At 49.4% G+C, this 16,209-nt stretch overlaps 1 protein-coding gene across 4 annotated transcripts in view; it reads left to right on the top strand.

The window, feature by feature from the left end:
- The window catches only part of EGFL8 (EGF like domain multiple 8), a 32,178-nt gene that overhangs the window by 10,253 nt on the left and 5,716 nt on the right, over nucleotides 1-16,209 (top strand). Inside the window, exons 2-8 of one of the 4 annotated variants that reach the window (XM_081853637.1) lie at nucleotides 2,955-3,367; nucleotides 3,712-3,807; nucleotides 6,233-6,370; nucleotides 11,420-11,539; nucleotides 13,098-13,210; nucleotides 13,485-13,580; nucleotides 14,658-14,822. In XM_081853637.1, the coding sequence (XP_081709763.1) occupies nucleotides 3,135-3,367; nucleotides 3,712-3,807; nucleotides 6,233-6,370; nucleotides 11,420-11,539; nucleotides 13,098-13,210; nucleotides 13,485-13,580; nucleotides 14,658-14,822 (961 nt within the window). In that variant the 5' untranslated portion in view covers nucleotides 2,955-3,134. Of the gene's footprint in view, nucleotides 1-2,868; nucleotides 3,368-3,432; nucleotides 3,456-3,711; nucleotides 3,808-6,232; nucleotides 6,371-11,419; nucleotides 11,540-13,097; nucleotides 13,211-13,484; nucleotides 13,581-14,657; nucleotides 14,823-16,209 lie in introns of those variants that run through there. The other 3 variants (XM_081853638.1, XM_081853639.1, XM_081853640.1) reach the window with 3 other exon arrangements.

Here is a 16,209-nt window from a genome sequence, read left to right as displayed (position 1 = left end):
ATCTCACACTGCGTGTGAAACCGGGCTGGAGCTCAACAGCCTGGCACTTCAGGGTGGCTGTGTGGGCTTCATCGTTTAATCCTGGCTTTCACACAAAATATTCTGGCGGCTATCCCAGAGGTCAAAAAGCGGCCAAGCTGATTTTGTTCTGGTTGGGGTTAGCCAGGACCCTTCTGTGTCCTCTGGGGGGGGGGGAGAGAGAGAGAGAGAGAGAGAGAGAGAGAGAGAGAAAGAGAGAAAGAAAGAAAGAAAGAAAGAAAGAAAGAAAGAAAGAAAGAAAGAAAGAAAGAAAGAAAGAAGACAAGTACAGGGCTCAAAAGGAGCCAGACCAAACTAGGCCTTATCCCGAGAAAACAACCCTGCGCTAAATTTTCAAAGCTCGCAATATATACCAGTACTAAAGCTAGCAGGGAAATGTGTTGCAGCATGGCTTTCAGAGTGTTGACCCCGCTATGTACGTGACATTTGAGCCATACAAATCAACATTTGCACTCTCTTTCAAGCAGCAAACACTTGCCTGGGTGTCAGCATAACGTGTGAACGTGGCCGCTGTTCACACACCCAAGTTTCTGAGCAAGTGAGAAATCTTTCCCATCCTGTTCAAGCATGACACTTGCTGGGTGAGCTTGGGCCAGTCACTGTCTCTCAACCACACCTGCCTCACATGGTTGTTGTGAGAGTAAAAGGCCTGTGCACCACTTTGAGGTCCTTGGGGAGAAAGTGGGATGTAAACATAATCCTAATTATAACAATGAACACAGCAGCCTCCGTGAATACCTTGGGACTGGATTTTCTAAAAATGAAGCTCACTGGGGCATTTGTGATACCTGTGATATATTGTTTTATTTGCACATAGAATTGTAGAGTTGAAGGGACCCTGTGGGTCATCTAGTCCAACCCCCTGCAGTGCAGGAATTTTTTGCCCAGCGTGGGGCTCGAACCCGCAACCCTGAGATTAAGAGTCTCATGTCTACCGACTGAGCTACCAAGGTGGATGTGCACCAACTGAGCTTACGTTGGATGGTCTCACAGGGCTAACAGTCCACCAAAGGCTGGTCCCCCTTTAGTTCTAGGGTTCCTCAAAGAGAGCAAAACCTCTGGGTGTTCCCAGCTCTAGTCTCAATATGAAGTTGACTAGTCTTCTTGCCGATCGGAAGGTCGGCAGTTCAAATCCCCGCAACAGGGGGGAGCTCCCATTGTTCAGTCCCAGCTCCTGCCCACCTAGCAGTTCAAAAGCACGTCAAGTGCAAGTAGATAAATAGGTACCGCTCCAGCGGGAAGGTAAACAGTGTTTCCATGCGCTGCTCTGGTTCGCCAGATGCGGCTTAGTCATGCTGGCCACATGACCCGGAAGCTGTCTGTGGACAAACACCGGCTCCCTTGGCCTATAGAGCGAGATGAGCATGCAAGCCCAAAGTCGTCCGCGACTGGACCTAACGGTCAGGGGTACCTTACCTTACCTTTAGTCTTCTTTTATGCTCTCCCCCAGTCAAGGGATGGTGGGCTGGCAGCTGAGTCCTGATTCCCCAAAGGGCTCCCTCTCGTCCCAGAATCATCCTTCCACCAAGAGGCATTGCCTTAATTCATTGTATATGTTATTCCAAAATTCTTTAATGGCTGTGCATTCCCACCACATGTGCATATATGACCCTATTCCATCCTTAAACCTCCAGCAAGGTGTTGATGTGTTTTTATACATCTTTGCTAGTTTTGCTGGAGTGTGGTGCCATCTGTATAGCATTTTCATAATATTTTCTCTCAGATTATAGCATCACCTTAACCCTCTCCTTCCTCACTCTCACAGTCAAGAATCGCATACCCATCAACCGCCCCATTTCTTCTGTAAAAGGTAAAGGTAAAAGGACCCCTGACCATTAGGTCCAGTCATGGCCAACTCTGGGGTTCTGGCGCTCATCTCGCTTTACTGGCCGAGGGAGCCGGCATACAGCTTCCGGGTCATGTGGCCAGCATGACTAAGCCACTTCTTGTGAACCAGAGCAGCGCACAAAAACGCCGTTTACCTTCCCATTGGAGCGGTACCTATTTATCTACTTGCACTTTGACATGCTTTCGAACTGCTAGGTTGGCAGGAGCAGGGACCAAGCAACGGGAGCTCACCCCGTCGTGGGGATTTGAACCACTCACCTTCTGATCGGCAATTCCTAGGCTCTGTGGTTTAACCCACAGCACCACACGCGTCCCTTTCATTTCTTCTGTGGCAGCCGCCAAATTCATCACAATTTCTCTCGGTGTCCTGCCAAATCCTGATTTTTCCAAGCGGGACAGAAGCAGCTGTAGTGAAGTGCTCTCAGCACGGTGGTTAGCTCGCACCCGAGCAAAAGGCGCTTGGTTTTGGGTCAGGTGCTCTGGCTCATACCAGCATGTCTGACCCAAAAAAGAGCACCCAAATTTGGATCCTCCAAATATTGAAGTGTATGGAATCACATGACTGTGTGGTACCGCTCAAGGAACATATATTCTGGACTAAGACTCAGAATCTGACACTAATGAAGCCATGCTGATGTGAACAGCTTGAGGGGGGGGAAGAGCTGTGAAATTCATGGGGGGAGGCAGGGGGCAACTTCACTGTGCTTTAACGTGAACACACCCGAACACACCCACAGTTCCTTTAACAAAGCCTGGCACGATGGCAGACTCAGGTCTCAAATTTCAGTGACACCCTGTGCAATGCCAAAATTTGGTGCCCCGCCTTTAAATAACAGTTGTGGCATCCCCTGTGGCTCTGTGCTCTCAATCTCTGTTCCCCTAAATCCACCTCTGCGTGGCACAACCCAGTCCAAGGTCAGGTGGAATAAGTTAACGGGAAATTATTTCCAAGTGTTGCTTCTCTCCAGTAGGAAAGGCTTTGCCCGTTGAATTTCAGTCAACAGGGGAAAATATTCCCTGCCCCTCTTTCTCCCTGGTGACCAACAGCTTCACCTCTTGAATTTCAGCCTGTCGCATTGAAGGGGAGAAGGTGCAGATGCTCAGCCATGCAGCGGACTTGCCCCTGCCAATGAAAAGGCTTTCGAACCGGGAGGCGGGTGCGCTGCCTGAAGACTTATCGTCTCCTTGCCTCCCGGCCCACCCAGACACCGGGCTCCTTCATCTTGAAGGCGTTGCAGCGGGAGACAATGTGTGTGGCTGTAGCCAGCCGGTTTGTTTTAAAGGCCGACATCTGTGGGCGACATTTTCCGTCACAGCCTGGAACCAGTTCCTGCCTTTGTCCTATTGTGGCAGCCCAGACAGTGGCCCCTCTCAAGTTCCCGAACTTCGCCGTAGCCTCCTGCCAGCAGTGGCCCCCAACAATTCTGGCACACAACTCCACACACACACACACAGAGCTCCCCGATACCCTGGCCTTGTGGTGTGTATGTGCTGGGTTGGGGAGGGGGGCTCTGCACATAATGCTCTCCCATTCCAGCGCAAAGGACCCTGAGAGTGACAATGAACTGGTTTGTTCGGTGGGGGGTGAGGAATCCCAAGAGGGCGGAGGGGACAATGAGGCCCTGTCTGGGCCACTTGCCTCGTCGGCGGGTTTGGGGTCGAGGGGGGGAGGGCGTGACTCATGCCAGGGGCCGAAATGCCAGGGGGCATTGGCCAGAGGTGGGTGGAAGGGGGGATTTGCTGCGGCTGCTGCTACAAGGGTGCGTGGCGGCTGTCCAAGAAAGGTGGGGACTTGGCTGTTTCACACTCTGCTTCCACCCACAGCCGAGCTGGGAACGGACGGCTGGATGCAGGAGCTCTCAGGTTGGGACCTCGAGGGCAGCAGGAGAGAAGCACCAAGGCTGAGAGGAGACGGAACAGGTAGTGTGCAAGGGTATTTGTGTGAGGTTGGTGGTGGGGACATTTTGCAGCATGCGCTGAGAGTACGTGTGTGTGTCCATCCTGAGGGATAGCTCATCTGGTAGAGCATGAGACTCAAGGTTGTGGGTTCGAGTCCCACGCTGGGCAAAAAATTCCTGCTTTGCAGCAGTTGGACTAGATGACACACCCACCCACAAACACACACACACGGTTGTCCCTTCCAACTCCATAGATCTGTGATTCTGCATGTCAAGTTTGCTGAATTCTCTGCAGTGCAAGATATTGAGGATGGCTCAGGGCTGTCTTTGCCAAACTGGTGTGTTTCAGACTACATATCCCATCAGCCCTTGCTGGCATCTCTGGAGCTAATCAGGTCCAGTCGGCAAGGGCTGATGAAGAGAAACGTTGCTATACTCGCTCCTTTGCTGTTTTGGCACAGAGCGGGTTGAAGGTTTGTTTTATCGTTTTATAATGTATAGAAAACAGAGAGAAGAATTACGACGACTGGCGGAAGTTAAAAGATGGAAAGCAGAACTATAAAACGGGCATGCAGAATGCCCCCAGTTGCACAGGGGTTAAAATAACAAGTCTAAAGTAAAGACTATAAACGTTATCAGAGCACCCAGGATAGTTGCAGATTTGCCAGCCTTGTGATGATGATTGCACTCTGCTGCGTATGTCATAGAAGAATGCCAAACTGTGTAAAAATGGTCTGGAGGTTCCAGTCCTTGTTGAAATATCGAATTAATCATTATAGCTATATTCCAGAATGAGCAGTACCAAGCAGCCAGGGGGAGATTTGGGACTGTTTTCCATTGAGTTGCAGTTATCATTCATGCCGCCAAGATAATATATACAGTGGTGCCCCGCAAGACGAATGCCTCGCAAGACGGAAAACCCGCTAGACGAAAGGGTTTTCCGTTTTGGAGGTGCTTCGCAAAACGAATTTCCTATGGGCTTGCTTCGCAAGACGAAAATGTCTTGCGAGTTCCTGCGGGTTTTTTTCCCTCCCCCCCCTTTTCTAAGCCGCTAAGCGGCTTATCTGCTTATCCGCTAAGCCGCTAAAAGCCGCTAAAAGCCGCTAATAGCGCTAAGCCGCTAAGCCGTCAATGGGCTTGCTTCACAAGACGAAAAAAACGCTAGATGAAGAGACTCGCGGAACGGATTAATTTCGTCTTGCGAGGCACCACTGTAATACCAATTCATAGACTCATAGGATTGTAGCGTCAGAAGGGACCCTGAGGGTCATCTAGCCCAACCCTCTGCAATGCAGGAATCTTTTGCCCAATGTGGGGCTCGAACCCACAACCATGAGCTTCAGGGTCTCATGCTCTATTGATTGAACTAATATATATCTGTTTTAACAGTAGCTCGACACATGGAAATATAGGGTGAAAACCTGTCCTTGGCCTGAGTGGGGCAGGGGGAGCTTTTGCAGCTGGAATTTCTGCATGTTAAGGTGTTCAGCAAAGGAAACAGGACCAAAGGAAGCCAGTAAAAAGAGGAGAAGCCTCGTTGCAATGGACAAGACAAAATTCTGTACAAATTTGCACTACAGTAATTCTTTGGAAACCACACAAAGCCCTACCAGGAAAGATAAATTTTGTGACAAAAGGTCCATCTCCAAAAGATTTTTTTTTTTTTTTTAAAAATTACATCCCTTTCTCTCTTTTATTGAAGAACAGGATATTTTAATGCCATCATCATCATTACAGAGGCGTCTGTGGAGGGGATACGTATATTGATTGAAAATGCCTAGCCAACCAGATTGGAAGCTGGGTTCCTATTGAGTATATTTGGCGAGCCGTCATGACAGTGATGTGGGATTGATCATTCTGTGATATTATGGCAGGGGACAAAGCTGCATTGTAACTTTTGAATACATGTATGATGATAATAATAATAAAATTACATCAGATAATAAAGTAAGGAAAACCGCTCCTTCTCATTCATTTTCCCCTCGCCCTACCACATATAAGGAACTTGAGAGGAGCTGTACTGGATCAAGGCAAGGGGCCCTTTAGAGATGCCAATTTTCAGCTGGGATTCCATCACCTACTGGCAAACTGAGGATGCAGGATTAAGGCCAGTTTGGGAACTCTTGCACGACAAACCCACTTCCCCCCAAAGACCAGGCGTTTTGTGATAAGGAAAGTGTGGACGTTTGCTTCAATCTAACCTTGCCCAGCCTCCCCTGCAAACCAACCGGACTGATGGCTCAGTTAGTTGGAGCGAGGTGCTGATCATGCCAAAGTCACAGGTCCAATCCCCGTATGGGACAGCTGCGTATTCCTGCATTGCAGGGGGTTGGACTGGGTGACCCCCCCAGGTTCCCTTCCAACTCTATAATTCTGTGTCAAGCTGCAGGCAAAGGTGCTGCTTTGTCGCTGAGCCTTTCCTTAAATCCTTCCCTTCTCTTCCACAGGTCCTGGGATTTGAACCCGCTCCCTGCCCGCTGTGCTATGGGGACGCTGGGTGTTTCTGCCACAGCCTTCCTCTGCGGGGGGCTCCTCGCTGCCTTCCTCCTGAGGGAAGCGCTTGGACAGAGCAAGAAGCCTGAGACGTAAGGAGAGAGCGGTGGGGTGGGTAACGCAGGCAAGGAATGTGAGGCTGCCCCCTGGATCTGGGCCAGAAAGCTGCAGCAGGAATGGGGATGGGGGGGACGGACTTCTGCAACCGCTTCCCACCCTCAGGGAGGGAGCCAGTGTGGTCCAGTGGTTAAGAGCGGTGGACTCGTAATCTGGTGAACTGGGTTCGCGTCTCCGCTCCTCCACATGCAGCTGCTGGGTGACCTTGGGCCAGTCACACTTCTCTGAAGTCTCTCAGCCCCACTCACCTCACAGAGTGTTTGTTGTGGGGGAGGAAGGGAAAAGGAGAATGTTAGCCGCTTTGAGACTCCTTCGGGTAGTGATAAAGCGGGATATGAAATCCAAACTCTTCTTCCTCCATAGAGCAAGATTCAAAGTTCTTGTCCTAGTGTACAAAGAACTTTTGGCCCAGGGACACCTTTCCTAGTACAGTGGTACCTCGGGTTAAGTACTTAATTCGTTCCGGAGGTCCGTACTTAGCCTGAAACTGTTCTTCACCTGAAGCACCACTTTAGCTAATGGGGCTCCAGCTGCCGCCACGCCACCAGAGCACGATTTCTGTTCTCATCCTGAAGCAAAGTTCTTAACCTGAAGCACTATTTCTGGGTTAGCAGAGCACGATTTCCTGAAGCGTATGTAACCTGAAGCGTATGTAACCTGAGGTACCACTGTACAGTCATACCTCGTGTTGCGTTTGCCTCATGAAACTTTTTTCAGGTTGCGTCCCGCGGCGACCCGGAAGTGCTGGAAAGGGTTATTTCCGGGTTTCACCGCTCACGCATGCGCAGACATGCAAAATGACATGCGCATGTGCAAAAGCGCCAAATCGTGACACGCGTGTGCGCAGATGCACAGATGTGGGTTGCGTTCTTTTCAGGTTGTGAACGGGCCTCCGGAACGGATCCCGTTCACAACCAGAGGTATCACTTTGTATGCTAAACTGGGATAGCTCAGTCGGTAGAGCATGAGATTCTCTTAATCTCAGGGTCGTGGGTTCAAGCACCCCATTGGGCAAAATATTGCTGCATTCGAGGGAGTTGAACTAGTTGTCCCTCGTGTTCCCTTCCAACTCTACAATTCTATGAGTCCAATCACTGAGATCATCGGGGGGGACACTGTGAGAAGCTCCCAATGAACCAGAAACATGAGTCTTTGGGCATAGTGGGCCCAAATCTGTGGAACTCCTTGCCACAAGAAATCAGGCAGGTGCCATCAAGATGAAAATGGTTTTCTGCTCAGGACACCTTCGCAGTTTAAAGCTGTTCTGATGTGACACACACATACACGATGCTTTCATTTGTGTCTTAAATTTTTCCATATGATATTCTTTACCTATGTTGTAAGTCGCTTTGACAAATAACTTGGGAACTGGATATAAGTTCCTTAAATAAAGAGGAACGAGTAACTGTGAAAGAAATAAGAATGGAAGAGCAGAGGCAGGCTGAACACAGCAGAATTCAGCAGCCAAGTTGCTCGCCGGAGCAAGATGGCTTGAGCATATTACGCTGATCCTGGTCCAGACCCAATTCAAAGGGCTAGTTTTGACCTATAAAGCCTTAAATGGCTCAGGACCGCAATACCTCAAGGACCGCCTCTTTCCATATGAACCTACCCAGACCCAGAGATCATCTTCCGAGGCCCTCCTTCGTGTGCCTCCTCCTTGAGAGGTCTGGAGGGTGGCAACATGAGAACGGGGCCTTCTCTGCAGTGGCTCCCCATCTGTGGAATGCTCTCCCCAGGGAAGTTTGCCTGGTGCCTTTAGGTGCCAGGCAGAAATGTTCCTTTTTAACCAGGCCTTTGGTTGATTTGATTGACATCCCATGCCCTTTTAAAATGTGTGGGTTTTTTGGGGGGGTGTTATTGGGTTGTTGTTTTCATTTTGATTATGTATTTTGTGGTTTTATATTTTGATTTTATTCTGTGAACTGCCCTGAGACCCCCGGGTATAGGGCGGTACATAAATTCAATTAATAATAATAATAATAGGCTAGGTGATTGGTGCGTGAGAGTGCAACACACATATGATCACACTTCCTTCTTTTCGAGAACCTGAAACATTGGGATCAAGCAGCTAGGCAGGAAACAGAAGAGCAGAAAAAGGAAGTTCCTTCACATCAAATAGCCCTGAGCTCTGCTGATATTCACAAGGCATCACAATCTGGAAGCATTGACAACAGTCGCAGAATCATGGAATTGTAGAGTCAGAAGGGACCATGGGGTCATCTAGTCCAACCCCCTGCAATGCAGGAATATTTTTGCCTGACATGGGGCTAGGGCAGGCATAAGCAACCTTCAGCCCTCCAGGTGTTTTTGGGACTACAATTCCCATCAACCCTGACCACTGGTCCTGTTAGCTAGGGATCATGGGAGTTGTAGGCCAAAACATCTGGAGGGCCGAAGGTTGCCTATACCTGCGCTAGGGGGTGAGAGAATCCACCGCCACGTTTTCTTGGAGATCCCACTGATTAAGGAAATAAATCTCTTCTTCTTCTTCTTTGGTGATTACTCATAGCCGAGTAAGATTATCTTCCATAAACATGGTTTTAACAATGAGTCCATAAGTGACTGTGGAGGCCAATTCTGGACCCAAATGTCTTTCCATAGTGTGGACATTGGTTCCTGGGCGGGAGTTGATCATGGTGTGGATTTGCCAAGCGTGCCTTCCTCTTAGTATGGTTCTCCCTTGCGTCCTGAGTTCGAGTGTCTTCAAAGCCCATGACACCTTTAGATGACTCCTTGGGGTCCCTTCCACAATTGCAGGATTCTAAGGTTTATTCATTTCAATAGGTCTACTCTGAGCAGGACTTGGTTGAATGCAACCCAATGTTTAAAATGCTTTTCTGGTCCTCATCTTTGGCACGCAGAAAGTCCCGATTCAGTCTTGGGCTTTTCAAAGCATCTCGGGTCTGACAAAAGCCCTTGGCACAGGGCACCAGAGATTGGCACTGAGACAGAACTGTATAGACGGATCCCCGTACAAAAGGCTCTTTTGTCTGAATCCAGCAAAAGACAACATCTCATCTCTTTAAAACAAAGCAAATAATTAAGAAGCGAAGACTGTCCTGGGACCTTCGCTCCCCCCCCCCCCGCCCCTTTCCTCTTGGAAAGATAAAATAAAAATGTGCTGCAAATTGTTTTTTTAAGAGCTGTGGGCTATACAAAGAGGATAAATTATGTCAAACAAAGCAAATGCATGCACACAATTTGTCTGGAGACAGATTCTGGTCCCCACCCCTAACTCTCCCAGGCAGCTTGAAAAAGATGAAAAATTGGGATGAATCCAAAAGCAATCCTACTTCTCCATGCGTCAAATAACTTATGCAGGTTCCTGTATCATTTTAACAACCTGCTTGGCCAGAGGAGACAACAGAATGACAGGTATATATGTATATGCTACAGAAAGCAAACTCTTTCGCAGATGACATGCAACTCTCTTAAAAACATTGTCTCTGCTCAGCTAAGTGGCCAACCACGGCACCTTACACAGAGATCAATTTAACTTTCAATTCAACTCGGTCCCTCTAAAATAGAAGGGTACTGGGAGATATTTTTAGCAGAGCAGCAGCACTGGGAGATAGTGGCTCCTTAATCCTTCCCCCACCTGCCATTTCTCCACTCCAAATCATCTGCCCTTTTTCTCCATGGGTTTCAGAAAGCACAATTTCACCCAGCTCCCAGATATAGCTGGCAGAGAGGCAGGGAGCAGAAGGGGGGCCACAATTTCAGAATGAAAAACTGGTACGTGGGCATTCAAAGAGTTAAGCACCCTGCCTCAATCCAGCAATGAATATCTCATGGTCATGCCCAATGACGTTTTCAAAAAGCGGAATCTGGAGCAACTTTTGGGCATAATCATAGAAATATAGAGTTGGAAGGGACCCTGAGGGTCATCTAGTCCAACCCCCTGCAATGCAGGAAAATGCAGCTGTCCTTAAATGGCCTCAGACCAGTATACCTGAAGGAGCGTCTCCACCCCCATCACTCAGCCTGGACAATGAGGTCCAGCGCTGAGGGCCTTCTGGTGGCTCCCTCGCTGCGAGAAGCAAAGCTACAGGGAACCAGGCAGAGGGCCTTCTCGGTGGTGGCGCCCTCCCTGTGGAACACTCTCCCACCAGATGTCAAGGAAATAAACAACAGTATCTGACTCTTAGAAGACATCTGAAGGCAGCCCTATTTAGGGAAGTTTTTAAAGTTTGACGTTTCACTGTGCTTTTAATATTCTATTGGGAGCCGCTCAGAGTGGCTGGGGAAACCCAGCCAGATGGATGGGGTATATTATAATTACTATACAATTATAATTATAAGAATCAAACCTGCAACCTTTGCATTATCAGGACCACGTGCTAACCAACTGATGCCCATGAGTAGTTTTAATTGGACGGCTGGGGGAATATGGATGGGTTTGGGCAGAGAATTTAGCAATCTATGCGGCACCCTGGTTTTAAACCAGAAGCCGCATTATGCAGTCAGGTACTTAGTCCATCTATCTCAGTATTGTAGACACTGACTGGCAGCGCCACTCCATTGATTCAGGCCGGGGATTGTAGGGGATTGAACCTGGAACTTCGTGCAAGGAAAGCTGATATTTTAACCACTGTGCTAAGACCTTTATTTTCAATGTGTTAGCAATCCCATGTGGTTTAAGCCACCACAGGTGTTAGGTTGTGGGTGAACATATCAGACGACACAGCGATTCTTCAAACAGCTCTCGTTTATTCAAAGGCCAGAAATGAACTGAACTGAGGAGCTCAGTCAGCCTGCTTATATAGAGCTCCAGAACAACGTAACTGTTGCAACTTTCTAAAACTATCCAATCACTGAACATCACTTTCGATCCTTCATTTGCATACAAACTATCCAATCATTGAACGTCACTTTCGATCCTTCATTTGCACAACTATCTACAGTATCCCCCTGCTGGCCCAGGGTGAGAACTTCAGTACATAACAACAGGGCTCTGATATTCTAGAGGCTGGAAGGAATCACCAAAACCCTCTCAGTTGTGTACCCTCTCTGACCCACAGCCGAGTGTGCGCACGGCGCACGTTGAGGATCCCCTTGTTCTACAACGAGACCTACGCCAAGCCTGCACACCAGCCGTATTTGACGCTGTGCGCTGGACCCCGAGTCTGCAGCACCTACAGGTATGCGAAGTCCATGGAGATTCCAGGGGTGAGAAGGGTGGGGAGAACATGTTACTGAACCGTGCATTTTTAGGGTTGTGTATTTCATACCCCTCGACTGTCCCATTTTTAAGTGGGACATCCCAGAATCACAGAAGCCAATCCCAGCTTCTGTTTGGTGCTCTGGGGCGACCCTGCTGATTGGCACCAGAGTGCCAGAATGAAAGATGCTTGTTTTTTTGGTCTCATGAGAGCGTCTTTCGGTCTTGTACTCCCACAGGACCAAAAAAGGAGTGTCCCGATTTTGATGCCACAAATGTTGGAGAGTATGGTTTCTGCTGGTGTTTGTTTTTTTAAAAAACTGCTATCTGTTTTAACTTGCTGAGGGAGAGGGTCTTTTCTGAGGTGGCTCCCTGCTTATGGAATGCTATCCCCGGTGAGGTCTGCCTGGAGCCACCTTTAGCATTCTCTCGACACCTAGGCATTGGACAGATTGTCACGATTTTCTGTTCATTGATTACGTCAGGGATAGCCAACATGGCTCCCTCCTGATGTTGCAGACTCCACCTCCCTTCACCCTTGGTCATGCTGGCTGAGGCTCATGGGAGTTGTAGTCCAAAACATTGGCTGCCCCTAGATTGTACGCCTTGGCTGCTGCTTCGTTAGATCTGTTTCATGAGTCACCGTGTTGCCTTTTAAAGTAATTTCATCGTGCTTAGTTTAAGAAAGAAATGTCGTGCTTTATGTTCTTAAAATTCCGTAAGTCACGTGGAGACTTCTTATACGGCAAGTCGCTAGTGATTTGAACTCATGACTGTTGTAATGCCTGTTGTGATTTTTATCTTTTCTTTTTAAAAAAAAATTATTCATTTTATAACACAAATAAACAACACAACACAAACAGAAAAAAACAAACAATACAAACAAATTCTTGTCTTATCCTTATTTTTTCTAAACATTGTTTGGTGAGCTTCCCCAAGTCCCCCCCATCTGATTTTCATTTTACCTCATCTTCAGCAGTTTACATATATCATAATTTTTAACCATTTTTTAATCACACTTACTTTTACCATAAAAATCTTCACATTTTATCCCTTACATATAATACTATTTTAAAATACACTATCTTCTACTTCTAACCCAACAGCCTAGATTTTGATCTTTTAGGCTGCATTGTATAGTTATCTGCTTTGTATACAGTCGTTAAAAAGGTGAGATATAAATAAACCCTTTTCCTCACCAGTGGTCCTCACCAGCTATTTGCCACAATAGCTAGGAAGGGAGGCTCATAATTTCCAGTTGCTGAAGACAAATAACAAAGGATGCTGATTCCCCTTTCCCCCTGGTGTGCAGTGATCATAGAGTTCTGGTCCTTTGCTGTGTGTAGCATGTCTGTCGCTGTGAGACCCTAATAAGAGGAGAGACTTTCTGGTCAGACGTCTCTCTACGGTTCCTGCTTCAGATAATGCTGGCATTGTCTCATCTTAAACACTGTATGGTGTCAGAAATAGAAATCATCATTTACCCAGTTTGGTGAGGAGAAGTAGCCAAGGACACTTGGGTTTTTCCTCTTCCCTAGGACTACCTATCGCGTAGCCACACGGCAGGTGCGGAAAGACATTCTGCAAACCCACATCATCTGCTGCCAAGGCTGGAAGAAACGCCACGTTGGGGACACCAAGTGCGAGGAAGGTGAGTCCTCGAACCGTGGTTTGTGCCGCAGAAATGTGATGGAAGCCACAGAGTCTGGCACCACTCAGTTATCCCCACATCCCTAAGATAGTTGGTTATCTCCTTGGCATCTGATGGGAGGGCGTTCTACAGGGCGGGAGCCACCACCGAGAAGGCCCTCTGCCTGCTTCCCTGTAACCTCACTTCTTGCAGTGAGGGAACCGCCAGAAGGCCCTCGGCGCTGGACCACAGTGTCTGGGCTCCTTCAGCCTTGCTCTCTCCTTTCTCCTGCCAGCCATCTGCCACAAGCCCTGTCAGAACGGAGGCACCTGTGCCCAGCCAAACCAGTGCCAATGCCAACCAGGCTGGGGTGGGCGCTACTGCCACGTTGGTGAGTAGAGAAGCTGGGAGCGACGAGAGGCGAGGGTTAGCACTGGGTGGCTGTTGGGGGACATTGGTCACGGCTAGCCTGGCATTAAAGGCACCATCGCATCCTTTCCGCCTGAACCATTAGGAAGGCGCCTCAGGTGGCAATTCCTGGGAGGTCCGGGGTGGTGCCCTGTGTCTTAGCCTGGTGCCCTTTATTGCAACAGAAGGCACCACCAGGGCTCATTTAAGGGATAGCTCCGTCGGTAGAGCGTGAGACTTTTAAATCTCAGGGTGATGGGTTCGAGTCTCACACTCGGCCAGGCATAAATTTCCTGCATTGCAGGGGGCTGGACTAGATGGGTCCCTTCCAACTCTACAGCTCTAAGGTTCAGATTTCCTGTGGGTTGGCAGATACTTGGCTTAAAGGCCTTACTCACCAGGACTAGAAACTTGAGGTTTCCGGGGTTTCTGCAGGTTGGCAGATTATTTATTCGAGGTCCCGAGAGGAAGATGCAGCCGGGGTTCTCCCTCCCGTCAGACTATAGCTGTCAACCGTCCCTTATTTGGCGGGAAACTCCCTTATCCCAGCGCTGTGTCCCACTGCTATCCCTTATTGATTATGCCCCTTAAATTTCCCGGGTTTCATGCTCCCCCGGCTCGGGAGGGAAGCAGCGGCTCGGTGTTTGCCGCGCGAGAGAGCGCGTGCTGGCGCCGTCGTCCTGGCGCGAGGAGTTCCATTGGCCCTTCCCTGTCCGGGGGGGGGGGGAGAGAGACTCTCACCCACGCCACCCGCAAGCCTGGAGGTGGCAGCGGTGGTGGCAGCTGAGGAGGCAGCCTGAGGGAGGAGGAAGAGGAGGGGATGGGAAGGGACGCAGAAGGGCAGCGCTTCAGCGGCTGCCACGGCGCTGCAACCGCCTCATGCCGGATTGACAGCATCTGGCAATCCTACCAATGTATGTAACTTTACAACACCCAAATCCCTTATTTGGGCTGCTGATCCCTTATTTTAGAGGCTGCTGGTCCCTTATTTTCAAATCTGTAAGTTGACAGCTATGCGTCAGACACGTAGACTCCTAACCCAGCTGCTGTCTTTCCTTAGACGTGGACGAGTGCCACGCACCCATCTCTCTCTGCGACCAACGCTGCCTCAACACCGCAGGGAGCTACGAGTGCCAGTGCAACCCTGGCTATGCCCTGGAACCAGATGGCAAGAGCTGCCGCTTGCTGCCCACTGCCCAGGCCGCCCCTCTGCACGCCAGCAAAGGTGGGTACTCACAAGGACTGGGAGAAAGCTCTATGGAAGGGAGAGGAGGACGCTTTGCAGGCCGAGGGCCGCATTGCCTTCTGGGTAACATTCCAGAGGCCACATGTCGGCAGGGGCTCTGAATTTTGCCTATGCACCCTAAACCAGTTTCTATTTGTATTTATGGTTTGCTTGTGTGTTGCATCTTTTCCCTACCTTTATCTCTGAGGAGCTCAAGATGGCGTACGCGGCTGTCCCCTGCTTCGTTCTCTCCCTACAACAACCCTGTGAGGTGGGTCAGGCTGAGGGGCAGTGACTGGACCAGTGAGCATCATGGCTGAGTGAGGATTCGAACTCTGATCTCCCAGGTCCTAGTCTGACACTCTAACCGCTATGCCACGCTGGCTGTGTCTCTCTCACACACAAACCCCTCTGCCCTTTATCCGGGCAAGCAAGATACCTCAGCAGAATTTGAGGACACGTCCCAGCTGTGCCAAAACACTCCTGGAAGGTGCGAAGCTGGGCTGGCGAGGGGCGTGGCCTGCGGAGTGGGGTGGGGCCTGTTGAAAGGGGGTGTGGCCTGCAGAAATTCTCAAGGGCCAGATAGACCTGGCAGGCAGGCAGGTGGGGGCCGGCAGAGGGCAGAGTGAAGAGTGAAGTTGATGGGGCAGGGCCCCATATGCTTTATGTCCCTGGCCACATCCTTACCAACCACTTAAAGTAACTCTTATCTCACTTTCGCAGTCATGGCTTCCCAGCAAGGAATTCTGGGAACTATAGCTGGTGGAGAGCACTGGGAATTATAGCTCCATATGGAGCAGGGATTTTAACAGCTCTCTGGTTCCCAGAAATCTTTGGGAGAGGAAGCCACGGCTGTTTAACAAAGCGATACAGTGGAACCTTGGTTGTCGAACGTAATCCATTCCAGAAGAACTTCCGAAACGTTTGACAACTGGGGTGCAAAGGGCTGTCTGCAAATTCAGCTGAGAAAATTGAAAAACACACAGTGGGAGCCGTTCAACTTATGAGGTGCGTTCAAAAACAGAAGCATTTACTTCTGGGTTTTCGGCATTTGGGTTCCAAAACGTTCATCAACGGAGACATTCGAGAACCAAGGTTCCACCTGCGTGTCGGTGTGGGTGAAGGCCAGTGTGCCCCACAACCGCCACCTCCTCCTGCCTCACGCAAGCACCTTGTTTCATCCCCTCATAGAAGGAAGCAGCCGGCTCTACCATTGGGCAGAGTGAGGCAGCTGCTTCAGGCGGCAGTTGATGTTGACAGGTGGCGTTGAAGGGCAGGTGTGCGCTTGTGTCGTCAACTTGTGTCCACAGTGCCTTGAGGCCATTTTTAAGGGGGTTTTGGGTTCAATCCCCGCCATCTCCCTGGAGAGCTGGTAGAATTTCCTGAA

This window comes from Podarcis erhardii, assembly GCF_964252035.2.
Source record: "Podarcis erhardii genome assembly, chromosome: 2".
Lineage (NCBI taxonomy): Eukaryota > Metazoa > Chordata > Lepidosauria > Squamata > Lacertidae > Podarcis > Podarcis erhardii.
The sequence above is the reverse complement of the archived record's forward strand: the minus strand, read 5'-3'. Positions and strand labels throughout refer to the sequence as shown.